This window comes from Camelina sativa, chromosome 10 (genome assembly GCF_030686135.1).
Source record: "Camelina sativa cultivar CO46 ecotype springtype chromosome 10, ASM3068613v1".
Lineage (NCBI taxonomy): Eukaryota > Viridiplantae > Streptophyta > Magnoliopsida > Brassicales > Brassicaceae > Camelina > Camelina sativa.
Window position 1 is genome coordinate 7,162,301 of NC_141889.1, and position 25,827 is coordinate 7,188,127.

The 25,827-nt window shown below is 36.0% G+C and overlaps 5 protein-coding genes and 1 long non-coding RNA gene across 9 annotated transcripts; 3 read left to right on the forward strand and 3 right to left on the reverse strand.

Moving 5' to 3' along the window:
- Window positions 1-1,142: 1,142 nt before the first annotated feature.
- On the reverse strand, window positions 1,143-4,373 carry LOC104717812 (protein S-acyltransferase 8). 2 transcript variants are annotated; one of them, XM_087469258.1, is made up of 6 exons: window positions 3,708-4,122; window positions 3,463-3,485; window positions 2,982-3,167; window positions 2,357-2,656; window positions 1,947-2,180; window positions 1,143-1,821 (listed from the first exon to the last, which is right to left on the reverse strand). In XM_087469258.1, exons 4-6 carry the CDS (start codon window positions 2,501-2,503, stop codon window positions 1,360-1,362), a joined length of 843 nt encoding a protein of 280 aa, XP_087325384.1. In that variant the 5' UTR covers window positions 2,504-2,656; window positions 2,982-3,167; window positions 3,463-3,485; window positions 3,708-4,122; the 3' UTR covers window positions 1,143-1,359. The 2 variants fall into 2 exon arrangements, with proteins under 2 accessions (XP_087325384.1, XP_010433743.2); XM_010435441.3 differs by lacking the exon at window positions 3,463-3,485 and having other exon boundaries at window positions 3,708-4,373.
- A 159-nt stretch (window positions 4,374-4,532) lies between these two features.
- LOC147935867 (uncharacterized) lies at window positions 4,533-5,336 on the reverse strand. Its single transcript, XM_087468496.1, has one exon. The coding sequence runs from the start codon at window positions 5,334-5,336 to the stop codon at window positions 4,533-4,535; it is 804 nt and encodes a 267-aa protein (XP_087324622.1).
- A 1,339-nt stretch (window positions 5,337-6,675) lies between these two features.
- Window positions 6,676-10,755, forward strand: LOC104717813 (glucose-6-phosphate isomerase 1, chloroplastic). The gene is made up of 14 exons (XM_010435442.3): window positions 6,676-7,539; window positions 7,708-7,830; window positions 7,997-8,095; window positions 8,192-8,275; window positions 8,549-8,692; window positions 8,769-8,834; window positions 9,010-9,078; window positions 9,173-9,280; window positions 9,499-9,551; window positions 9,643-9,781; window positions 9,875-10,031; window positions 10,125-10,203; window positions 10,298-10,364; window positions 10,449-10,755. Exons 1-14 carry the CDS (start codon window positions 7,015-7,017, stop codon window positions 10,581-10,583), a joined length of 1,848 nt encoding a protein of 615 aa, XP_010433744.1. The 5' UTR covers window positions 6,676-7,014; the 3' UTR covers window positions 10,584-10,755.
- A 617-nt stretch (window positions 10,756-11,372) lies between these two features.
- On the forward strand, window positions 11,373-18,726 carry LOC104717814 (uncharacterized). 2 transcript variants are annotated; one of them, XM_087469260.1, is made up of 21 exons: window positions 11,373-12,224; window positions 12,609-12,781; window positions 12,862-12,933; window positions 13,071-13,205; window positions 13,394-13,512; window positions 13,597-13,899; window positions 14,113-14,200; window positions 14,300-14,405; window positions 14,477-14,590; window positions 15,036-15,199; window positions 15,290-15,410; window positions 15,817-16,041; window positions 16,125-16,315; window positions 16,466-16,633; window positions 16,705-16,810; window positions 16,956-17,093; window positions 17,232-17,393; window positions 17,473-17,673; window positions 17,891-18,085; window positions 18,163-18,234; window positions 18,328-18,726. In XM_087469260.1, the coding sequence occupies exons 1-21, from the start codon at window positions 11,769-11,771 to the stop codon at window positions 18,478-18,480; spliced, it is 3,462 nt and encodes a 1,153-aa protein (XP_087325386.1). In that variant the 5' UTR covers window positions 11,373-11,768; the 3' UTR covers window positions 18,481-18,726. The 2 variants fall into 2 exon arrangements, with proteins under 2 accessions (XP_087325386.1, XP_087325385.1); XM_087469259.1 differs by having other exon boundaries at window positions 11,404-12,224; window positions 16,953-17,093.
- Window positions 18,727-18,984: 258 nt separating this feature from the next.
- Window positions 18,985-20,732, reverse strand: LOC104717815 (uncharacterized). 2 transcript variants are annotated; one of them, XM_010435447.2, is made up of 6 exons: window positions 20,252-20,732; window positions 20,048-20,138; window positions 19,776-19,936; window positions 19,659-19,686; window positions 19,358-19,466; window positions 18,985-19,245 (listed from the first exon to the last, which is right to left on the reverse strand). In XM_010435447.2, exons 1-6 carry the CDS (start codon window positions 20,513-20,515, stop codon window positions 19,164-19,166), a joined length of 735 nt encoding a protein of 244 aa, XP_010433749.1. In that variant the 5' UTR covers window positions 20,516-20,732; the 3' UTR covers window positions 18,985-19,163. The 2 variants fall into 2 exon arrangements, with proteins under 2 accessions (XP_010433749.1, XP_010433750.1); XM_010435448.2 differs by having other exon boundaries at window positions 19,776-19,933; window positions 20,252-20,684.
- A 409-nt stretch (window positions 20,733-21,141) lies between these two features.
- LOC104717816 (uncharacterized) lies at window positions 21,142-22,137 on the forward strand. Its single transcript, XR_015568060.1, has 3 exons — window positions 21,142-21,252; window positions 21,370-21,588; window positions 21,703-22,137. It is a non-coding gene; the product is annotated as an uncharacterized LOC104717816 (long non-coding RNA).
- Window positions 22,138-25,827: the final 3,690 nt, after the last annotated feature.

Sequence of the window (25,827 nt, forward strand, 5' to 3'; positions counted from 1 at the left end):
GATCTCTTATGGGATATCAATACATCACTGCTACATTATCCTTTTGATAATTAGTGGTGAATATTGAAAATGCTTTAAGACAAGTGCATGAAAATAACCCAAATGCTCCTATATACCGCTTGTCATAAAATAAAATTATATGTGGAAATGTTGTCAAGAATTTGAATGAAGATGTTAAAATTCAACTTCGACTACAAGGTTTCAGAATGGAAGATGTAGAAGAGAAGTTTGGATTTTTTGCAAACGACATTTTAAACTTATTAATAGAGACTCATTTTATTGTGTCGGCAATTATTGGCAATTTGGCTCGAGACTCTAAAATTTTTTTTCTAATTACAAGTGATTTTGATTTTGCATATTCTTTGGAAAAATTATATAATCATGGAACACAATCTTTTTAGCATGCAAGAGAGACGTGCATGGTTACATTCCAAGTTTCAAACATTACGCACACAATGCATGAGTATGGGAAAGCATGCAAGACTTTGTGGTGGTTTGCTTAAGTAAATGAAATTTAATAAGCATTGAAGTGACTGTTATTAAAGGTATGATTTCTAAATTCATATACAATTGTAAATTATGGAAATCAAAACATATGTATTTTGAAATAATATGTTTTCTCGTAGGATTTGAATCCTTTTAGTTTACACTTTCAAATCCATTAAAATCCTTTAAAAACATAATATGGATTTTGAAATCCAAAAATAAATGATTAAATGAATAACATGAGATCTTAACAAAAATTTGTAAATCATAGAACCAATAACACAAAATTTTGAGAATTATTTTAAAATCAATGATTGAATAACACATGATTTTTGTTTAGATTTCCAAATACATTAAAATCATATAACCAATAACCCCATCAGGAAGTCGTATGAAAACCTGAATATGTCTATATGTATTTTCTCCTTTTTCATGAAATTTCCCAATTTCTATGTACTGTTCAATTATTTCATGTAATCAGTTTCTTTTCTTATATAGTTATTTTGGTCATATTACATAAAGCTACAAAATTATTGTTTGATTTGATAGTTCCTTTTATCCCATTGCTAATTGCATGTACGAGAAGATGATTACATACATGGATTTTAGCTAGAGCATGACAATTTTAAGAGGTAGGATATTATAGGGGACGCAAATACAGAATGGAATATTCACATAATATCAACAAAATAGCACAATACACATTAAGAAAACGAAAAGAAGACAGAGCTACTACTCTTGGTATTGTATATACTCAAGATTACATGAACTGATTCGCAAATCCCCAATACCAAATCACATCTACCAACTTCTGTCCTAATAGAGACCCCCTCCCCTAAGTCTTTGAAACAATCAAAACAAAGTAAGATAACCTCATCCTCTTCCTTCTTTTGCTGTTGTGAAGCTTCGGCTTTCCCTCACATCTGATGTTGATATATCCCAGCTCCCACTTCTTCTTCCCCAGCTTCCATGCCTTGTTTCTGTCCTTACCGAGCCTGCTCTCTCATGGTCTATGTCCAAAGTGTGATGAGGCTGATCGTTGGTGGCCTCTTCTGCATTACAACGCTGTGAGAGATTCATAAGATCGTCCCCAATGTCTAGATCGTCTTCCACTTTCTGTCGTCGGGTCCCATTATCCTCATCTGCTTCAGCTGATTCCCTGGTTGTGTTAGGCAGAGTTACAACTCTTGGGGGTTCTTCTTCTATGAAGGCTCTAAAGTTGTTCCTCGAGGGTTTCACCTTCGAGCAAAATACCTCCAAGAAATTGTTTGCACAGCCACGGTTATAGACAATGCTTCTGCTGTTTGATCTGTACTTGAAACTCTCATAGGTTGTCTGCAAAACTTGCACGGTATCGCCATCAGTTGATTCACAACTTGCATATGATACTATTATCAGAAGAAAAGCCCAATGATTCCAACTAGAAAACTGAATTCTGAAACAATAAGGGAGCAACTAACCATGTTTGTACTTATGAGGTACAAGTGAAACGCTGTGAGCCCTCCAACAAACCACAGGGCAATAAAGCAATATATCATCAGAGCAACTGACCAAGGTGAAGCCTTCATTGCCCTCCACACAGTTCCGTGTTGATTATCCATCAGAATCTTGATGTAGAAAGCCGACATCGAGAACACATAGATGCAGAGAAGTGTTGACGAAGAAACAAACATAAAGAAATACCTATAGTTTCTCTGCCATTGGATACAAATTTCTAAGTCAGAGTCTACCCACGTAACAAAACAAGATTGCCCAATCAGCAGAACAAACAGATCTTGGCCTTTTTCAGATAGGAGAAAAGAAACCTCGGCCATAATTTTTTTATGAAGTTTATTCTTTTTAAAGACAATATGCTTTTGAATGAGCTTACCTGTCCAATACATTGGCCCACCCACGGGCAATGATGATCAAAGCGCTCAACACAGTTGTTGCAGATGGAACAATGAGAACAACGAGGAGGCCTGTAAAGCATACATGTATCACAGTATTTCACTCTAACAGAAACACCATTAACCATGACTTCTTTGGTCCTAGGAATTTGAACACTTGGTGTTTGTCTTCCATCAGCTGATATTGTTGTCTCATAGCGTAGTTCTTCCTCTGGTGGGTGCAAATTTCGTGGAACTATACCAGGATCTCGTGCAGATGTGAAGGAGAGGAGGATCAATACCTATCAAAACCAACTAGGCGATTCAGCAGGAAAAAAGTAAAAAGTAAAAAGTCAGAATGCCACGCAACATGTGACAGAGTAGGAAGACACAGTTTAAACTTCTAAGCCGGAGGTACAAAACGAACAAGAAACATCTTCAGGTTATATATTTGTAGCCAAGCAGGGTGCATAGCAGTTAATTAAACTCTGATGCTTTGTAAACATAACATCTAACGACCAAAAAAACAGCTGATAAATCTTGATGATAATAACCCAATTAAACAGAAAGAAACAAATGTAAATAAGTAGGAGTAATGAGATGGGCATGGAAGAAGGCTAGACTTACATAAATAGTGAAGAGAATTGCTACCACCAAGATAGCATAACCTGCATTGTAGGAAGAAAACTCATGGCGAAGATGTCTTGCCACAAATACACAGAACAAAGCAACTGGAACAATGATCAGCAGCAAGGTAGCAGGCAGTGACCTAGCATCTGGTCCAAATATCAATCTCCCACCAAGGATGAATTTCTGCAAAAAAGAGAAAGGAGAGAGCAAATCAAGATACTACAGACCATTCATTTAATGGTATTACCACACTGAGTTTTAAAACATGTACAGATTCAAGGCATTCAAAACCAAAAAAATTTGATTAATAAGATAATGCTAAAATCAAAATGCAGTGCTATTCAAAAATTATAACAAATCCAACAAGAATCCGAGCCCCTTTTAAACCATCAAACCAACAAACACAGCTTATGAATCCCATAAACCACTAACTATGTAATGTAAGGTCATTCAAAATGGTTGTGATTTGTGAACCCACCAAGCCCTTACAGCTTTTCGCATCTGCAACATTAGGAGTTTACACGTACCAAAGCGAACCAATCAGTGATATTTCGTAAGCCTCAAAAAAAAAAAACCTAATTTCCAATAAAATTCCTCAAAACAAAGAGAGCAAAATCAACCAAAACCTAGTCATGCAAAATTTTACCAGAAAACAAAATTCAGAGAACCTAATATCATAATCCGAGGCTCAATCGCTCGATGATGAAAAAAAGAGAGACTTACATTGCTTCCTTTCCAGGCTTCGAATACCCGTTTTGTCATGGAGAGAAGAATTAGAAGAAAAAAAAAAAAGCAAAACAGAATCAGAAACTCCTAATTCGAGGAGGATAAGCTTTATAAATGTCTCTCTCTCTCTCTCCCCCCGCCGGGTTCTATTTCATTTTAAAAGTCTTCCAGAGCCAAATCTCCCTCCGCCGGAAAAGAAGAGGGTTTTTATTCCGATTGAGGAAAGCCCTAACAGTAACCAGAGAGATCGCTAGCAAAACCCTAAAAAAGGATTGGATTTATTACAAAGCCTCGCGAGCGACTTCTGGTCTGACCCTCCTCCTCTCTCTATGGGATGGGGAGAAAGAACGAAAACGATTTGTTTTTTTATTCTTCTTCTCTTTACGTTTTTTTTTTTTTGCTCTTCCTTTCTATTGTTTTTAATGCCGTCATCATCATGTTTATCTTCTAAAACCACAAAAATTAAAATTAGCGTCCTCAAAATTTTCTGCGCATTTTGTGTCAGATTCATTCCTCGTGCAAATTAACGTTACATATATATATCTTTCATCTGGATTTTTTTTTTTGGATTTATGAGAACTACATACTTATTTACCATTTATCTGTAATTGATTCTCAACTACCATTGATTTGATTGGAGGATAGATTAGTTTGACTAATTCTAGTTGAATTATTTGAATCATTTGGTAACTGTTCCTTCTTAATGAGACAATGAATTTAGATGTTTGTATATACTTTTATTTCTTTAAAAAAAATTCTTATGTAAAATCTACTACAGAATATAATAAAGACTTTTTTTTTTGTCAAACAACTTGCAATTCATTATTCAAATGAGATAAGGTTTCTACAAGCATTGTTTAAGCTACAAGATAGAAGGGCATTCCCCGATGCCAAAACAACAATAAGATAAAGCAGAGATAGAAATAATGGACAAAGGATTCTTAAGAGCTTTGAACCAATTTCTTGGGAGAAATTGGTACATGTGAGGTCAAGATTGCCGACATGCTCTTCCATGAACAAATCAGTGGATGAGGAGATAGCCACAGTCATGAGACAATTTGGCATTTTAGAAGGTGTCAAAGCTTGGCTTCTTACCGGTTGGAATACACGGAGGAGGAGCTTAACGATAGGTCGAGAGTGGTTGGAAGTTCTCTGGAGCTTGCAGGTAGATGCAAGAGTTGCCACAGGATGAAGACTGGCCTTGGGCGGAACAAAGCCGTAACCAAAGAGGCCACTAATCAGAATCCATATGTCAGCCAGCATCCAGCAAAAGGGTTCAATAGAAAAAGCCAGACGAGATACAAATGCCATAATTCTTAGAGAATTAAAGCGAAGCCAAAGCAACAATGAGAAATTACTCCTCAAATGGATTTCATAGAGTGTGTAATCTTGATCACACCATTGGCTAAAATATGGCTTCAACACATGGAACAAAGGATCATATGTGGACTTACAAGGATTTAGATATGGAGCAGCAGTTGAGTGGAGAGTATTCCCGAGGTTAATATATTGGACATGACAATGCTCGGTGATCATAGGGCATGGAGAAAGGGGATTGTGGAAGTATCGGTAACCACCATTTCCTTTGGTGTGGCTAGAGACTAGAATCGGAGGTCCCAAAAGCATTGAGCTTTGAACAAAATTCTTAGTGGACTTAAACCGGACCAGGATTTGCAGTTGATAATAATTGACCCAAGACAGGGGTATCGATAGAAGATGCAATTTATGTCGAACATTCTTACATCCATCTCTAAAGAAACTTGAAATCGGGTTTAGTCGAAGTTCAGAATTTTTGTACCTGGGTTTATAGGTTGAGGGCTTTGCGTTTGAAAAGCTTAATGGGCCGATAGCTGAGATAAGGCCCACCCGAGTAAACCCTAGTTTCACAAACGGAGACCAGGGAGAAAGATGAAAGCGGCGGCTGACCGTACAAGGCAGAGAACTTTGCGGGACAGGGAGCTCCTCCGTGGAGTGACAGATCGAAAGGAACAGCCGGTGGTCGTGGTTTGATTCAGGGTTTGAATCTAGGTCCACTGGGAAAACCCTAGATTCATAACCGCTTGCCAAAGTGAGGACTGAAGTCTACTCGAGCCTGTCAGAGAGATTTGCGGTGCAAGAATCATCTCCTGTGCTTGAGGGATCAGCGGAACTAGACAGTGGTCGTGAATTAAATCAATTTGGGAAACTAGGTCCACTGGGGAAAACCCTAGTTTCTCAATCAAACGCCAAGGTGAGGAAGAGTTGTAGTGGAGCTTCTCCGGTGAAAGACATATCAGCGGGAGCGTATATTGGTTAGGTTTTGGGTCGGAGGCAGAAGCGAAAGGAGTCAGACAAAGTTGAGCAAAAATAAAAATTGGGGAAAAAACTTGCAAAAGAGATCACTAAGATGAATTGATCGAAGACGATAAAGAGATGAGTCAGTGGAATCCCGACGCCGGCGAGCAGCAGCTCCACCGATATCGGAAGGCTTGGTTAAATGGAGCTCCTTGGAAATCGTGTATGGGAGAGTTTTTGTGATAATATAATAAAGACTTTTGTAGATGCATTCTCAGTTTAAAAACATATTTATAGCTGTCAATTGGTCCGTTTGTATGTGAGTTAAATCGATCAAAATCATTACAGACGAACCATGAATCATCATTGCCAAACAAAACAAATCATTACTGAATGAAACAACTAACCAAATCAGTGTTTTTTATAGATTAATATTTTGTGTCTTGTTTGTCCTCTAAATATCAAATTTGTATTTTGGAAGTCTCGCAAACTATAAGTTATTTGAAGAACAACCATACTACTCCGAATCAACAAATTAAACTCAACATTTCATCCCAAACACATACCGTGTTCATCATACTGCAGACGAGATGGTTTGAAGTGCTAGTTTTGTTTTTTTCAACTAAAAAGAGTGGTAGTTGATTGATTGATTCTGAATAGAAAAGAAAAGAGAACATTTGAAATGGCGGTCACGCGAAATAAAATAGAATATGATGCCACCCAAAATGGTATATCTATTGAGACAATATAGTTTTATAGTATAAGTATAGTGGTCATAGAAGAAGAGTGAGTGATAAAGCTTGTGACTTGTGAGAATCCTAATCTAAGCAGGGCCGTTCGCTCCCACCAAAGGACAAAAATCTCTTTCCGCAACTCATCTCTGTTCATTGGTTCCTCCCAAATATCAATCAAACCGGAATAAACTAAACGGATCCCTCTAAATATAAATAATAAAGCTCCACCCTTTCTCTCTCTCTCTTTCCATTGTTGACTCTCTCTCTTCCCTCGTAAACATCGCTGTCTTTCTAAGATGGCCTCTCTCTCAGGCCTCTACTCTTCTTCCCCATCTCTCAAACCTTCCAAAAACCTCTCCTTTAAAGCATTGCCGCCGGCGCAATCCCGTGATTCCTTCTCTTTCCCACATACCTCCAAACCCACCACCAACCTGCCGTTGACTCTCTCCTCGGCTCGTTCCTTGGCGCGCGACATTTCTCTCTCGGATGCGAAGAAAGAGCTTGTCAAAGATCCGGATGCGTTGTGGAAGCGGTACCTCGATTGGTTTTATCAGCAGAAAGACCTCGGGCTGTATCTCGATGTCAGCCGGGTCGGGTTCACCGACGAGTTTGTGGCCGAGATGGAGCCCCGGTTTCAGGCTGCGTTTAAGGCTATGGAGGATCTTGAAAAAGGGTCTATAGCGAATCCAGATGAAGGAAGGATGGTTGGACATTACTGGCTTAGGGACTCTACGCTCGCACCCAAACCCACTTTGAAGACCTTGATCGAGAATACACTTAATTCTATCTGCTCTTTCTCCGACGACATCATCTCTGGCAAGGTTAGTATTCGATCCCACCTTGTTTGGGTATTCTGATCATTTGTGATTGGCCTCAGTCTATATCATAGCTGATCTTGGAAAAAAATAGTTCTTTATAGAGTGTCTTGTTTAGCTCAACCTACTCTAATTTGCTTGCGCTACCTACTCTAATTTGTTTATACATTGCAGATTAAGCCACCAACTTCTCCTGAGGGTCGTTTTACTCAGATACTTTCTGTAGGCATTGGAGGTTCGGCTCTTGGACCTCAATTTATCGCTGAGGCCTTGGCTCCTGATAATCCTCCGTTGAAGGTATCTCGCACTGTTCTAATTCTTGGCACAATTGCATTCCCTTGCTGTTCACACTCTTGGCACCTCTTTTATCTCTGCCTGATGTAAGGATCTCCTGTCTTAATTTTTTCTAATTCTAGTTTTTTTTGCTGTGTATGGTTTTTTCGTGCCTTTATGGTGTTGATAGATAAGATTCATCGACAACACCGACCCTGCTGGAATCGATCATCAGGTTGCACAACTTGGGGCAGAGCTTGCCACGACTTTAGTGATTGTTATCTCAAAGGTGTGTACTATATACCGTTGTTTGCACAGGCTGTTTTATATGATGGTTGGTCTTGTATATTGGCGAGCATGACTTAGTATTTTACGTGTTTCTCAGAGTGGAGGTACTCCTGAAACTAGAAATGGACTTTTGGAAGTGCAGAAAGCATTCCGTGACGCTGGTCTGAATTTCTCAAAGCAGGTGTTAATCTCAGGTTTTTGTTTCCGCTTATATTCTGAAATCCATGTCTCCATGAATATGAGAAAAATGCTGTTTATAAAAGCCCAACTGGTTTACACAGCTAGAAGTAATCTGAGTTAAATGGAACCAGTAATTTGTCTCAGTTACAAAAGAGTGAAAACTGGCTTTCCATGGATCATTTAGACAACTTCAGATGTATTGCATATAATTTAGCTTCAACTTCTGCCCAACTGTAGTTCCTCAGCAGCTATTTCCCGCTGTTTGCTTATGCAGGGTGTTGCAATAACCCAAGAAAACTCGTTGCTGGATAATACAGCCAGAATTGAAGGTTGGCTAGCTCGATTTCCTATGTACGACTGGGTGGGTGGAAGAACATCAATAATGTCTGCAGTTGGTTTGCTTCCAGCAGCACTACAGGTAATTGGTACATAAGCTTAAACTTAGTATGATCACTCATTGCTTTTATGTATGCTAATGCACTGCCATCGTATAGGGGATTAATATTAGAGAGCTGCTTACCGGTGCCAAAATAATGGATGAGGCGACAAGAACAACTTCGGTAAGTCTTACTTGTTGAAGCTTGTTTTAAAACTACCAATTCTTGTTTTGTTGAAGATGAATTTACTTACCAGGGTTTTAGTAGAACCTTATATCACAAGGTTGGTTTCCTAACTCATACACTTTAGATAATAACCATGACTCACTCGAGCCTATGAATTTCTTTCTTCTTTCAGATAAAAAATAACCCTGCAGCTCTCTTAGCTATGTGTTGGTACTGGGCTTCAGATGGTGTTGGCTCCAAGGTAATTTCCCTCAACTTTTTCGAGAGTGTCCAAGACTAGCAAGGAGATTGAGTTCTTCTTTGCCCTTTTAATTCTTTTTTCCTTTCCTTTACAGGATATGGTCGTTCTTCCTTACAAGGATAGCTTATTACTATTTAGTCGGTATCTCCAGCAGCTGGTCATGGAATCACTGGGAAAGGAGTTTGATCTTGACGGTAACACTGTAAGCATACTCTTTCTTAAACTTTCACCGCAATACTTCCGAACGGGGGTTCATGAGAATTTACTGAGAAGTGTAAATTGGTCTTGCATTTAATACCACTCTTAGAAATCTTAAGATCTTGGTTACACCGCCTTCATGGAAGAATTGAAATCTGTGTACTGTTTCCTCAACCCTGTTTTTACGAGTGTGATCCCCAGAACCGTTATTCGAATTTGCAGGTTAATCAAGGGTTAACTGTATATGGAAACAAGGGGAGCACAGATCAGCATGCGTGAGTTTCCTTTATTCAAATAGTTTTCTTATTGAGACATAGCAAAAATGGAGCTCTTATGCAACAGTATTTAATTTTCTTATTTCACTAGCTACATTCAACAGCTGAGAGAGGGTGTGCACAATTTCTTTGCAACCTTTATAGAAGTGTTACGGGATAGACCCCCAGGTCACGATTGGGAGCTTGAACCAGGTGTCACTTGTGGAGACTACCTCTTTGGGATGCTTCAGGTCTGAATTTCGCACAAATTAAAAGATCTTCTCTTTACACACACTGTATTTAGACTATCTTCCTAGCTGATAAGCTGGTTTGAATTTGTTCAGGGAACTAGATCTGCATTATATGCAAACGGTAGAGAGTCCATTAGCGTTACTATCGAGGAAGTGACACCAAGATCTGTTGGGGCTCTTATAGCTCTTTATGAAAGAGCGGTCGGATTGTATGCCTCAATTGTGAACATAAATGCTTACCACCAACCCGGTAGAAATACTCCTCCCGAATCTGAAACCGGTGTTTTGTAATTGCCTAACTGAATTTTGTTTACTATAAATCTGAATGAAACAACGGTTACAGGTGTGGAAGCCGGCAAAAAGGCAGCAGCAGAAGTTCTGGCTCTGCAAAAGCGGGTGTTGTCAGTTCTTAATGAAGCCACGTAAGTATCAGACCATGTCCGCTTCTCCTGTCAAATCTTGTGTCAAGACTCGAGAGAGATCACTTATATTGTAATTTTCTTTATCTGCCTGCAGGTGTAAAGATCCGGTAGAGCCATTGACATTGGAAGAGATAGCTGATCGTTGCCATGCTCCTGAGGAAGTAACGTCTAAATCCTTGCAGTTTATTTTATTTGTAATTTTTCGAATGGACGTATCAAGAAGTCTTTTATCATTGAAATTGCAGATAGAGATGATATACAAGATCATAGCGCACATGTCTGCAAACGACAGAGTTCTGATAGCTGAAGGAAACTGTGGATCGCCACGGAGCATCAAAGTGTATCTGGGAGAGTGCAATGTGGATGACCTGTACGCATAATAAACCCCCAACACTTTCTCAAAAACTCCAAAGAGTTCTCATTCTCTCCATTCCTTATTTATTTCTGCCATGTCTATGATTTTGAAAAGGAGAAAAGGATTTTCAATAAGGGCCAGGAAACACTTGTGTACTTTGTTTCAAAATAATGATAATTTCAGTTCAGAGTGTGGAATATGTTGATTGTAATGAAAACATTGGAGATGATACATCAATCAATCAGGCAACAATGGTATCAACACTCTTCTTATGCTTGTTTTTGGTTAGGTATCCTTTTGTTGCATCTCAACACTTTATATACACACAAACAAAAGCTTAATCAAATTAGCAGGTAAAGAAGCTCAACAAACATCCTCCATGTGGTTAGATAGTATTTGACAGTTTTGCAACTCAAGCAAAGTGATATGTTTCTTATTTGTGATGGACTTCCCCTTCTTTTCTTCAATAAAACATACTTTTTTACACAAGTTTTTAATACTACCAAACATTCAAGTAAGCTTTATATAATCAAAGGCTCATCATCTTCCAAAATAACTTTCAATAACCCACTTTTGAAATTCGAATGGAATACTTTGACAAAAGAAAATGGTAGAAAACAAGACCACCAGTCGAGTCCAGTTGTCCCTACCATCACCTATTTAGTAGCCTACCATAACAACAATTTACAAAAATCATAAAGTTACAATTCCTTTTCGTCCATTTTCAAAAACCATTTATGTAAAATTATAATGCTAAATTACTTTTCCACGTCACCTACCCGTTATGCCCAGCTCCCCCGTGAGCGTACTAAACGACACCGTTCTCGGAGGTCTTCTTCCTACCCACTCGATTGCTTTCTTCTCTACCACTTTCCCAAATTTGAATTCCCAATTTTTTTTTTCAAATTAAAAAAAGAGAATCAAAAAGTAAATTAAAAAAAACAAAAAAACAAAAATCATATTGAAGAAGTGTGCACACAGATTTCAATCGTCTCTCTCTCCCACTCTCTCTTCTCGGTGAAAGCTTCCTGATTAAGCTTTCCTAGTCTCCTCCATTGCAAAATCAAGCTCGATCTGTGAAGCTTTTTCTCTGAGTTCTTCCACAAATCTCTCTTCTAAAGCAAGACTTCATTTGGATTTGGCTCAATTTTAGCAACTTCCTTCCCAACTAAATAGCACTTGTGCTTCGATTTCAACTTCACATTTCGCCATGATCCCCGACGGACAATTGAGATTACCTGCTCCCAAGGTCCGTGACGGCCGCGTATCTCCTTCAGCTCCTGTTCCGGTCACCAAAACCCTAGCGGTGGCCGATACTGACGCCACTTCCGAAGACGGTATGAGAACAAATTCCGAGGACGCGTCTCTCGATTCGTCTCCCGAGGACAGTAGAGTCTCCAGCGCCGTTGGTCGCAGCTACGGTAGAAACTCGTCTTATTATACATACTCCGAGGTGAGCTCTTCAAGAGAGACTTTGGTCGGTGCTCGCGAACTAACGGGACCCAGATTTGATGGTGATACTGACGAGGATGATGAATCCACGGATTCTGCTACTAGCTCGCAATTTTCTCCTCCACCGCCGACAGCTGGGAGGATTGGTGGCGGCGTATCTCAGGTGGAACAGACTCATTTCCCTAAGACGAACGGGAGAGCAACCGTCGAGAAGGTTGAACCTTAACCTTTCGTTTTAAACTCTCTGATCGTAGAGTATTTAGTATGATGGATGATTATTCCGCGTTCGTAGAGCTAGGATGACCAATAAGATGACAGATATGGAATGATTTTTGCAATCGCGTTTTGTTCTCATCTTATTTGATTTTGGGTCTGAAGATTTGGATTTTGTGATAATCGTCATAACGATGTCAAAATATGGTCAGGAGCTTGTGCTTTAGCTGATGCTATAAGGTCTTTATGTAACACTAAACAAGAGTTGCTTTTCTTGTTTAAGTTTGCTATATGTCTGTAATCCCTTTTATAATTGTGGAACAACAATGATGTTTAAGGATTTGTTTCCTTATTGATCTTCTCAAAGCTCTTTTTCATATTGCAGGATCTTGATGAGACAATTTCTTCTGAAGAAGTAAGCGATATACCCAGTGCCCCTCCATTTTCCGGGGCAGCAGAGGAATCTGAAGAAATTAAACCAGAAACTTCAAGCGTTCAGGTTTCAGAAGTCAAAACAGGAGATTGTGTAGAAAGTAGAAAGACTGGCCACTTTAATAGGTATTTCCTTTTGTTGCTTGTTATATGAAATGAGTTCTCAGTTTGATAACCATATTCACTTTTTGCTTCTGTTCCTATAGACCTAGTGCTGCTTCTGAGTCATCTGGGCCACCTGATCAACATCCAGCTCGGTTACCAACTTTTCATGCGAGGTAGTTCTGATCTGATTAGTTTTTTTCATTGCTTGAGAAATTGGATGTAGATCACTAGATGTTATCTTCAATCAGTTTAGTACACAAGTAGTATTCTTTTTAATTACTCTGTCGCTTCTTTATGTACCCTGATACAGTTCTCGTGGGCCATGGCATGCTGTTGTTTCCTATGATGCATGTGTACGACTTTGCCTGCATGCGTGGTCAACGGGTTGCATGGAGGCTCCCATGTTTTTGGAAAATGAGTGTGCTCTTCTACGAGAAGCATTTGGGTGAGTTTATTATATTTCCAAGCTCCTTTCTTAGTTTTCATATGTATTCTTCAAATTCTCTATATTATTGCGTTGGATAGATAGTTTAGATTTCTTTATGCAAACTGAAGTTGAAGGATACTTTTTCGTCCTCATGCCTCCAAATTACTGAATAACAGATTTGTATTTGGGCTAATACTGACTAACAGGTTGCAGCAGCTCCTTTTGCAATCAGAGGAGGAGCTTCTGGCGAAGCGATCTTCACAATCTGCGCACGAAGGAGTTGCACCTAAACCTAAAAAAAATATTGGCAAAATGAAGGTGCAAGGTAAACTTGAATTTTGGTCCATATTCTTTCTGGCTACCCCTCCTATAATCAATAGTCGTAAAATATATTTGTCTGCTTGTTCAGTACGACGTGTTAAAACAGTTTTGGATGGTCCAACTGGCTGTAGTATATCATCTTTGAAGCCATCATTGATAAAGTTCGAGAAAATCCGGATTCACTTTTCCAATATGTCAACACGCTTATTTTCTGGTTGGCGGGCTCTTAGGAAGATCCATGTCCGTGTACCAGCCAATGGTTCATCTCTTCCTCGTCAAAGTCTGGCATATGTACATGCCAGTACACAGTACTTAAAACAAGTCTCTGGTCTCCTGAAAACTGGTGTCACAAGTCTACGTAACAATTCAACGTCTTATGATGTTGTACAAGGTATGTGAAGAACTGAAGATTATTAACTGCTTGCCTATTCGGGGAGAATAAACTTTACTTAGCATCCTAGTTTTTAACAATAATATGCCATATATAGTATGTGTAGGAGAAGTTAAAAAGAAATTGTATTTCCATGTTTCCCACTTCACTACTCTCTGTTTTTGTACAAGAACTTCAATAAATATTGATTGATCGTTTGGTTCTGTCATTCAGAAACATACTCGTGTAAGTTAAGATTGAAAAGCGTAGCTGAAGATGATGCCATTGTGATGCAACCCGGATCTGGTGAAAGCCATGTTTTGTATGTTCTGTTCCCAACTCCTCTTTCCACTCTCCCAAAATCACTTGGGGAAACTTTCCATATCTGTGATGTCTGACAAAGTGTATGGAAATTCAACAGCTTTCCTGACAGTCGTGGAGATGATCTGATTGTTGAGATCCTTGATCCGATGGGGAAGGATTTTGGGCGTGTGCTTGTCCAACTAGCTAATATTTCTGAAGATTCAGTAAGTTGCTTTGACTTGCCTTTTTAATTTGTTGCTATGTTTCAAATGCTTCTAATGAAGAAAACATACAGGCTGAGAAAGTTCGCTGGTGGTCTGTTTTTCGTGAGCCAGAACATCAACTTGTGGGCAAACTCCAGCTCTATATTGACTATTCAGCAAGTTTTGATGATAACAGCCATTTGAAGGTGGGTTAACAAATGACTCATTATATATTCTGTTAGTAATCTCTCTTCTGATTTGCGCTCTGTAAGTGGATTGGCATTTCTTTGTTGTATACTAAGAGACACTCGAGCAGTCCATTTCCTTACCATATTTAAAGCTTTATCTCGTACAGCAATAGCCTCTTCTCTTGTTCATATTACTAAGCTGTTTTGGCCAGAAAATATTATCTTACTATAGTTGTTGATTTTAGTCTTGATAAGTTGTTATGGCTATCTTAGTGCTAATTTACGTATTTTCAGCTCCTCATTCAATTCGTTCATTTCTAAGTCCATTAATTGAAACGTTGCTCAAAAATTTGAAGATATATCTTCTATCTTCTGAAGATTATGTTTCTGAACACCGATAAAACTCATTGTCTTGTGTTCATTTGATTTTGGTGTATTGATTTCCTTTTTCATCTTCCTTTAGTGTGGTTCTGTTGCGGAGACAGTCGCATATGACCTAGTCCTGGAAGTGGCCTTGAAAATGCAGCGGTTTCAGCAAAGAAACTTATTGTTATATGGTTCATGGAAATGGCTTTTGGAAGAATTTGCCACCTACTATGGGATTTCAGATGTCTACACCAAGCTTAGGTATACTGTACTCACTTTTTGTTAATTCTTATTATTTGAGGGATATGCTATAACTCCGTTTTCTCTATCTTGCTTGATCTGTTGCTTTAGATACTTGTCCTATGTAATGGATGTCGCTACACCGACATCCGACTGTCTCCATTTGGTGCATGACTTATTAACACCTGTCATCATGAAGGGAAATGGCAAGAGCGCCTTGAGTCATCAAGAGGTACATATGCACTCTGCAGTTATCTGTTATTAATTTAGTTTGCGGGTTTTTTTTGTGTGTGTGGGTTTTGGAGTTACGTATTTCTTGCCTCAAGTTAAGGGACGGACATGATATGACGCTAAAGTTAGCTTGTTTACGTTGATCATAATACTTGACTTTAGAGCACAACATCAGAAATTTTCCTGTGTTATTCACCATTATATCCATAGGTGTAAAATGTAAATACAATGGTGAATGACAGATTAGAATCCTCGTAGTTGCTAACGGCATATTTAAGCATCAGACAATATCTAATATCACCCAAGTTAATCTGTTTGCTGTTGATTTTTTCTTCTTTGGAAGCATAATATTACTTTCTGCTTATGACTGCTTAAGGATCTTTATTTTGTGTTTTTGCTTTCAACAGAATCGGATCCTGAATGAAATCAAGGACCAGATAGAGCAGATTCTGAAACTGGTCTTCGAGAACTACAAATCTCTTGACGAGTCTTCATTTTCTGGAATGATTGATGTGGTCAGTTCTGCATCAGGAGTTCCAGCGCCAGCGCTCACTCCTGCTGTGAAATTGTACACGCTTCTGCACGATGTCTTGTCTCCGGAGGATCAGACTAATCTTTGTCATTATTTCCAGGTATAGCATACAGCCTCTCAATTGCCGTACCTTACTCTTGATCAGCCATTTTTCTCATCTATTTGGCATCATTTCAATTATAGGCAGCAGCAAAGAAGAGATCTAGAAGGCACTTGTGTGAGACAGATGAGTTTGTTGCTAATAACAGCGAGCCCAATTTTTGGGATACATCTGCAATGTCCTCTGCTTACCAGAAAATGACTATGGTCTGCAAGAATGTAAAGAATGAGATCTATACTGATATTGAGATCCAAAATGAAGATATACTTCCCAGGTTAGTTTGCAAGTAGAACCACTGTTGTACATTATGTTATCAAATTTTCTGTGATTGAGATGTTTAGATGTGTGTACTGCACTTAAAGCTCTTGTAGAATCTTCTAGCAGCTGCTGATTTCCCCTGTGTTTGTTATATTTTTATATGCAGTTTCCTTGACCTTCCAAACCTGTCAGCGTCTATATATAGCACTGATCTCTGCAATAGACTTCGAGCATTCCTTGTTGCATGTCCGCCCTCGGGCCCTTCGCCAACAGTTGCAGAGCTTGTGATTGCAACTGCAGACTTTCAACGTGATCTTTCCAACTGGAACATTAGGTAGGTTGTTTAGATTATTTGATTTGTTGATTGTCTGTTATTTTTTACTGTCATCATATTTCAATTTACAGTCCTATCCAAGGAGGTGTTGATGCAAAAGAGTTGTTCCATCTATATATCATGATTTGGATTCAAGATAGACGCCTTTCATTACTTGAGTCCTTGAAACTTGATAAGGTATGTATACTGATACTTTTTGTGAGGTTTCCTTCAGATTTCTTTTGTCTTCGATTTCAAATCAAAGCTATGGATAAGCAAAATTAGTTTCCCTTGTCTCTCTTTCCTCAAACTAACTTCTTTTACGGAACTGTCATTCAAGCAGGTAAAATGGTCTGGAGTCAGGACACAACATTCAACAACTCCATTTGTTGATGAAATGTATAAGAGGCTGAACGAAACCATTCAAGACTATCACGTTATCATTTCCAGATGGCCAGAATATATCTTTGTTCTGGAGAGTGTGAGTTTAGCTGTTCCTTGATGCTTTTTGATTTTGCGATTATGAAAATATTGCGTGTACATACCATTGCATGTTATAAGCTTACAACTTCATTACATGTTTGGTGTGAATAGGCTGACATTGATTGTGTTTCTTTAGGCCATTGCTGATGTTGAAAAAGCAACTGTGGAAGCTCTGGAGAAGCAGTATGCAGATGTCTTATCACCTCTCAAAGAAAACTTGGCTCCAAAAAAACTAAGTTTCAAATATGTCCAAAAGCTGACTAAAAGATCTGTGATTGCGTATGTAGTTCCGGATGAGGTGAGCATAATGTTCCTACATTTTTTTCCAAAAAAGAAAGATTTGTTTGCTGAGAAGTTTCTGTATCTGCTTGGTGCAGCTGGGTATTCTATTAAACTCCATGAAGAGGATGCTTGATGTTCTACGGCCTAATATAGAGACTAAATTTAAAGTATGGTCGTCATGCATCCCTGATGGTGGGAATGCAGCTCCTGGTGATCGTCTTTCTGAGGTGACAGTGATGCTCAGAGCCAAGTTTCGTAGTTACCTTCAGGCTGTGGTTGAAAAACTTGTAGAAAATGTGAGTTTCCCTTAACTCTTTTATTTCCTTGCTATTCGTATGTTATAGGGCTGAAATCTTATAAAAGAAAGAAGCTGATTGATATATGTTTTCAGCATCAAAATAAGAATGATTTGTAGTGTTTGTTCTTGTTTTGTTATCTCGTTGGAAAGCATGTTTGAAAATTTCCCTTTTATTATGTGCTTGTGTGGTAATCATTTATTTTGTTTCTTTTTAGAGCAAGCTACAAAAGACAACAATGTTGAAGAAGATTCTACAAGATTCTAAAGAAAGCGTTGGAGAATCAGACATCAGAAGCAAAATGAATAACCTAAAGGAGCAACTCACCAACACAGTGAATCATCTACACTCGGTTTGTGAGACACATGTCTTTATCGCATTGTCTCGAGGATATTGGGATCGTATGGGGCAGGTAACTATTTTTAATGCCCTATCCTGAATATTTGTTTTGCGGTGTTGGAGAGCTAACTCTTCTTCTGTGCGTGACAGATTGTTTTAACCTTTTTGGAGAACCGGAAAGAGAATAGAGCTTGGTACAAGGGTTCTAGAGTTGCTGTCTCTGTAAGTGCCAATAAAAACTGCAGTAACTTAAATTTTATGAGTCAAGACTTCACCTGATCTTTCAATATTATGTGGAATGATGCGTATTTTCAGATATTAGACGATACATTTGCAGCACAGATACAACAGCTGCTTGGCAACTCGTTGAGAGAGCAAGACCTGGAGCCTCCTAGATCGATCATGGAAGTTCGGTCGATTCTTTGCAAGGACACTGCAGATAATAAAGCCAAGTCATTCTACTACTAAGCATCGAACAGCTAAAAATGCTGTAAGGTGCAGATCTCATTTGCTCGTCTGCTTGAAGCTGCAAGTATTTTGCTTGGTGGAGCAAATTGTCCAAACCTTCAGAAAGCTTTAGACGTATAATAAGAGTACAATGGTTACCACATTTTTCTTTAGTACTAAATGTCAATATATTACAAGACTGGCATCACATCTGACACGAGTTAACAACACGATGAAGTAAAGTTTACTACAAAACTATTTACCAAATTTGAATGAACGTGACAAAGTATTAGATTCCAAAAGTTTAAGGACAATAAATCTGATAAATCTTTAGCAAAGCTGATAAGCAATAAAGGAAGTTTCAAGGCAATCTTCCGGAGTTGTATTTAATGTCAACGATGCCAATGGTGTTTCAAAAGTTATCAGAGGCATCCCGATTTAAGAGTTATATCACATTATAAGCATTAGTATTGTTGTTAATAAGAGCTTATCACACTTGACTTCAGAACAAGCTGGCAAATCAAATTGAGAGATCAAACGAATCATTAAGATTGCATGTTGAGGATACAATGGAAAAGGGAGGAGGGTATCACAGACAGAGATTGAAGAAGCAACAAATGGCATATGTACAGAGATTAATTAAATGATATATAGCACATTGCCAAGACAAGGCTGTTGTAAGGTATGATCAAGTGTCTATACTTTCAGACAAGCTTTGATATAGCCTGGCACGACATCCAGAAGGCTTTTGATGCAATACTCAGGATCATCGGGTTTTGATATATCCTGTTACCAATAAGGGCAATTAGATTAAGTGAGACAATGTCAAACATTATTAAGACATGCAAACTAATGACAGGATATAATATTAAAGAGGATTTTTTTTTGCTCGATGTACCCTATCGCAGTTGCGCTCCATGATGCTACATTGTAAATAACTTTACTTCCCTCCCACGCTTTACGAAGCTTTCCTTTTCTCTTCTTCACTGAAAACATCGTGCTAAGTGCTACAATGCCAATTCATATGCAAACTCTTAGTATCATAAGGAGAAATAAGTGTCACCATCACTAGCACCCAGTTGGAAAGGGAGTTTTTAGGGAATTGAACAAAACCTTAGGCTACTACCTTTTTCCCCCGAGAGAATAACAAAGCAGAAATAGGTACTGGTTATTGTAACAGATGGAAGTTCAAGATTTACCTTTCTGAAGTTGATCAGGTGATATATCCTACACAAAGATATCACTCAAAATAAGTTTTGCATGAAAAGTCGATGAGACATTCATAACTCGAGACATAAAGCAAGATATGATTGTACCTTAGTCTGCTTAAGGGATGATAAATATGTAGCCATGAAACAAGCGATACCGTCTGCTATATCTTCTTCCCTAACAAGGACATAATCATCTTCCGTTTGACCCAAATATTCCTCACCCCATACATCATCTTCACTAACTACGTCCCAAGAACTACCATCTTCTGCCAGATTCAACAACTTATATCAGTGTTTATCTATGCAACCAATAACACATACATTGACAACAATCTTCTTATTGAGGTAAAACAAACAAACAGAAACTTGTTACTTACCAGAAAGATCTTGAGGAACTGAAACTTGAGCTAATTCTATCCTTTCACGAAATTCATTACATTCAACTCTAGACTTGATGAGATCATAAAACTGCACAACAAAACAAAGAAGCATGTAAAATCGAGTCACGAGCTTATCTATTCGAAATTAAGCTATCCTCCATCACAATCCTACGAAATAAACATGTATATGTAAACACATACGTTATCAGCTTCAGGATCTCCTGGATCGGAAGAAGAAAACGACTCTTCCCTGTCCTCATCCTCCTCCGGTGATTCACTCTGTTCGCCGCCGTTATCATCGCCGGAAGGACTAGGATTATCGGTAAGTTCAAGCAGCTCAAGAGCTTTCTGGCAATCCGCAAGCAATTTATGCAACGTCTTACGCTTGACACGAATACTATCCAAATCGATGCGATTTCCTTTGTTCTGGGTATCATGGGACAAGCTAGAGACCTCGATTTCCATGGCTGCTGCGAAATCGGAAAGATCTGCTGCTCAAAGAGAACGATTGAAGACGAATTGATTCTTCTGCTCCACAATTTTTTCGCCCTTGTTGAATTGGCGACCCTATATAATTTATTTATTTCGACCAAGAAAAAAAAAAAGGAATAAAGGAAAAAAAAAAAAGAGTCGTAAGTAGTAAGACAAGAAGCAACTAATTTTGCTGAAAATAGAATCTAACACTATTGAAGCACATTTAATATTTTTAAAATTATTTTAATTACTTTATAATTTTTATTTCAAAATATATTAAATCAACAAGCGTAATGATTTAAGGAAAAAAAAAACAATTGACCAGCATTAAACCATAATTAAAATTAACGTTTACTTTATTGCTGATACACAGATGGCATTCATGGGAATATGATTATCCCAAACGGTGACTAAACAGAATGAAGACGTCCAAATTTTACATATTTCGGAACTTAAATTAATGTACATGTTTGTCTAACATGCATTGACCAAAACTAATAATTACAAATAATATATAAATGTTTTGAGAAAAACATGACCCAATACGGCGGTAGTGCAAGGCCCAGCCCAATAAGAAGAACCTATATAAAAAGCGGCGGTACTCGCACACTTGTACTGTAAACCCCAAAACATTCACAGAGTCGTCGTGATCTGTCTCTCAATTCATCCGCAGTCCTCCGACGAAACCATGGGCGATAATAACACGTTGGAGAGATTTGTTCACAAGCGTAAGATCTCTCTTTCTCTCTCTATATATATGTATCTTTCTCTTTAATATATGTCTTTGATAGCATATCTAATCGGATCTAGTTTATTTTTTGTACGTCTTACCTCGATCGGTGTAGATGGTAAGACATGTGTGTTTTGAGATGTCAATGATTACCCAATCCCAGATGGTCTCGATCCTGCTTGGATTTACCGAAGTATGAAAGAGGCTGTCAAGAAGCATGGTTGTGATGCTGAGGTGTCGTCGACTCATGCTTATGCTGATGATAATACGTTCTCGGATGAACTGCGTCGTCAATGTTTGGATGCTGGATTCGAATTCGAAGTCTTTAGCCCAGGTGAGAATTTCAATTTTTAACTCTTTGTTAAATTAAGCTCTTCGTTTCTCTTACATATATATATATATATATATATATATCTGTAATCTAAGATATATCCGTTATTGATATTAGGGGGTGATCATGCGAGACACTGTACCATGCATTGTGACATGGTGATGTGGGCATTCAAACATCCTAAACCTCCTTTAAATCTGATTGTACTGGAAAAAGTAATCCATCTCCAAGGCAATCGCGAAGGCGATTTTTATACTTTTATGAGCGCTTTGCGTTTTAGTCGTCATGTTGTTCTCTTTTCCGAAGAAAAACAAAAATGGCCTGGTGCCCCCTTGTTTACTAGCATATTTGATGGAGCAAACAATATTAGCGGAAGCTCTCAACGTAAGCGGAAGCTAGCTAGTACGGCTGTTTCCATAGACTAACTATTGGTCCCCTTGCAAATCTTCCAATGTTGTTGTTTGTTTTGGTTACCATTGTGATGAGGGTTGAAACGTTTATATTATTTGTCTATCTATAATGTGCTTTTGGACATAATAAATAAGTGGCCCTGATCCTAATCTTCATCATTCTATTCCACATGGCTCTCTTGAACTAAAGAATAAGCTTTGGAGACTAAACATAAATTAAGGAAATTATTTTATAATTTTTATTTATCTAATTTATAATAAAACGGAAGTACACAACATTGTTTTGTAGACTATATAATTTTAAGGGGCATTTTCAAAAATACCTTTTTTTCCATGTCTCTTTATAAAAATACCCCTTTATGTTGATCGTTTTTAAAACTACCCCTATTTTATGTACAAAACGACCAAATTACCGTTTCTTTGAATGACAACAAAAATGTACAGACACCAAAATCAAAAAAATTTACCGCCAAAAATGAAAAATTTTCCCGACAAAAATAAAAAAAATTCCCGCCAAAAATTATTTTTTTCCTGCCAAAATCGAAAAAAAATTCCCGCTAAAAATTATATTTCCCGCCAAATTTTTGAAATTTATACCTTTTAAAAACCTTGTAAACGCTTTTAAAAACCTTGTAAATTCGTTTACAAGGTGTTTAAAAACCTTTAAAAACCTTGTAAATTCGTTTACAAGGTGTTTAAAAACTTTTTAAAAACCTTGTAACCGCTTTTAAAACCACTTTTAAAAGTTTTTAAAAGCGTTTACAAGGTGTTTAAAAACCCTTTAAAAACCTTTTTTAAAACATTTTGAAAACATTTTAAAAACCTTATAAAAACCTTGTAAAAGCGTTTAAAAGATGTTTAAAAAACCTTTTAAAAACTTTTTAAAACCTTTTAAAACTCTTTTAATAATCTTGTAAACACCTTATAAACTTTTTTTTGGCGGGAAAATTTTTGGCGGAATATTTTTTTTATCGAAAATTTTTATCAAAATTTTTTTGGCAGAAAATTTTTTCGAAAAATTTTTGGCGGGAAAATATGTCGGAAATTCTTTTGGCGGAAAAATTTTGTTTTTCTTTTTGTTGAATAAAATATTTTTTTATCTAAGGGTAAAATGGTCATCAAAAATTAAAAGAGGGCAAAAATAAAAATGACCAAAAAAAAGAGTATTTTTGAAAAGGGGTATTTTTAACAAATTCTCTAATTTGAATAAGTTGGTTACAAATATGTTATTAACTAATTAGATTATATAATATTAAAGAGAATATTCTAAAGAATCATTTGATATCATCTAACTTACCATATTAATTTTTATTTAACTATTCATCCATATTAAAATATTTTGGTATTTAACTTAACATATTAATTTGTTAATTATCATTATACTTCACCTCTCATTTTTATATGAGTCTATTTTGTGAAACAAATAATTTATTATATTATTTATTTCTGGATATACCATAAGTTGAATTTTTAAAAACAAATATAAATTGTTTAATCCATAAAATATTCAAGCTTTAGTAATATTATTCTTTAAAAATAATATCTATTGAATGAAGAATTTTACTGAGTAACATGTCAAAATTTGAATATTTAAATTCAATTTCATATTTTTGTTGAATTTTATAATTTTATATAATATAATAAACTTTAAATAATTTATTTTGAAATATTTTTAAAATATTGAAACTTGATATAAAAGTTAGAAGCTATAAACACTTTAAATTGATTTGTTATAGCAATGTCAATAATATGCCACTATAATATGAAAAAATTTCAAGAAACCAAATTAAAACAAAAAGTATAAAAATATAGTAAATTACTCATAATATAATAACTCGCTTTTAAAAACCAAATTTACAAAATTATGTCTTATAATGACATTCAAGTCATGATGTAAAATATACATTGTTGAAATAACTTCACATACATAAACTAATACAATATATTAAAATTTTATTTTAAAATATAAAATATACTAAATTTTGTATAAAATAAAATTTAACCAGTTATAGCACGGTTGCACGGGTACTTATCTAGAATAATTAACAATATAAAACTTACAAAATATGTGTCTTTTTTCAAGCCATCATATTTAGCATATGATTTTATTACATAATATTTTATCCATAAAAACTTTTAAAAACAATCACATAAATTCTAGTATTTTATATAAAAACTAGGTTTTGAACCCACACTACGTGTGGGTATATTTCATAGATTTTGATGAAAACTATATATGATTGATGACGGAAGTAAAATATTATCTTATAAAAAAATTAAATTAGTATTAAGGAAAAAGTTAAATTTCAGATACACAATTTTTTGAAATATAAAAATCAGTTATGTTATAAAATCAAATCTGATAAAAAAAAATCATGAATTTAAATCGACATCCAGGCGAGGCGAATTAAACTGATAACCTCATATATCCTAAACCATTTCTTTGACCACCAGAAAAACAAAACAATTTTATCATCATGAATTTAACTCGTTTTCATGTTTAATTGATCGTTAACACCTATGTTTTCGTGTTTTTTATTCAATATTTTCTTATTCTTCATATTCTTTCTTGTCATTTATATTGTCAAATTTTGTGGTAATCGACATCATTACTTTTACCGTCTGGTACTTCACTATACTCTTTTTCTTCTTCGTCCTCGTCAACTTCTTCACTTTCTTCCACTAAAAATTTTTTTTTCAGACTACCAAACAACTTGTTAATCCATCAAACTCCAAGAACAATATCATTTCTTTTCTCATAAAAATAAAAAATAAGATAAAAATAAAAAATTAATGAAAAATATCAACTTATCTATAAAATCATACACAAAAATATGTTTTATAGCTCATAAGAAATGAAAAGCACAAACGTAGATAAATAAGATAATTTATGTTTTACATAAATATTTATAATATTTTAAACTTTTAAAAGGTTTCGAAATATAAAATTTGAACCTTTTAAAAAGTTTCAAATATTTATAATATTTTAAAATTTTAAAATTAAGAATTATAATATCTAAAAACTTTTTAAAAGCTAAGAACTTTTAAAAGTTTCAATATTTATAATATTTAAACTTTTAAAAAGTTTCAATATTTATAATATTTTAAACTTCTAAAATTTAAAAATTATAATATTTAAAAACTTTTTAAAAGCTAAAAAATTTTAAAAGTTTCAATATTTTTAATATTAAAACTTTTAAAATTTTAAAATATTATAATTTATTTTTTTGAAACTTTTTAAAGTTTTAGTTTGATCAAATAAAAAACTGGATCAAACCGAATATACTTTTAAACTTGGACGCCTGATAAATCAAGCTTTCCTGCTCATTCATTGTTGAAAGCATATTAATCTTATTTATACTGGTTATGAACCATTGTCTAAAAATTTTCTAGCCGATGTGGGATATTGTGCATAGTTTTTTTATTTCCATAAATTTAAAATTTTCCTCTTTTTAAAATTTTTTAGAAATTTAAAAAATGTTAATGAATGACATGTCAAATCCTGATTAGTTGTTTAAAATAATTCTTAATATAAAAAATTCTGGAGATTTAAAAAATGTTAATTAATGAAGTGTCTAATCATAATTGGAGGTTTAAAATCCTATGTAGACGACTTTAGGAACTAATAGCTCATACTTTTTATTAGTATAGATTAATGAAATGAATTTCAAATCTAGTAAATATATTAAATCGACAAGCGTAATGATTTAAGGAAGAAAAAAAACCAGCAACAAATCATAATTAACCAGCATTAAACCATAATTAAATTAACGTTTACTTTATTGATGACACATAGATGGCATTCATGGGAACATATATCCAAACGGTGACT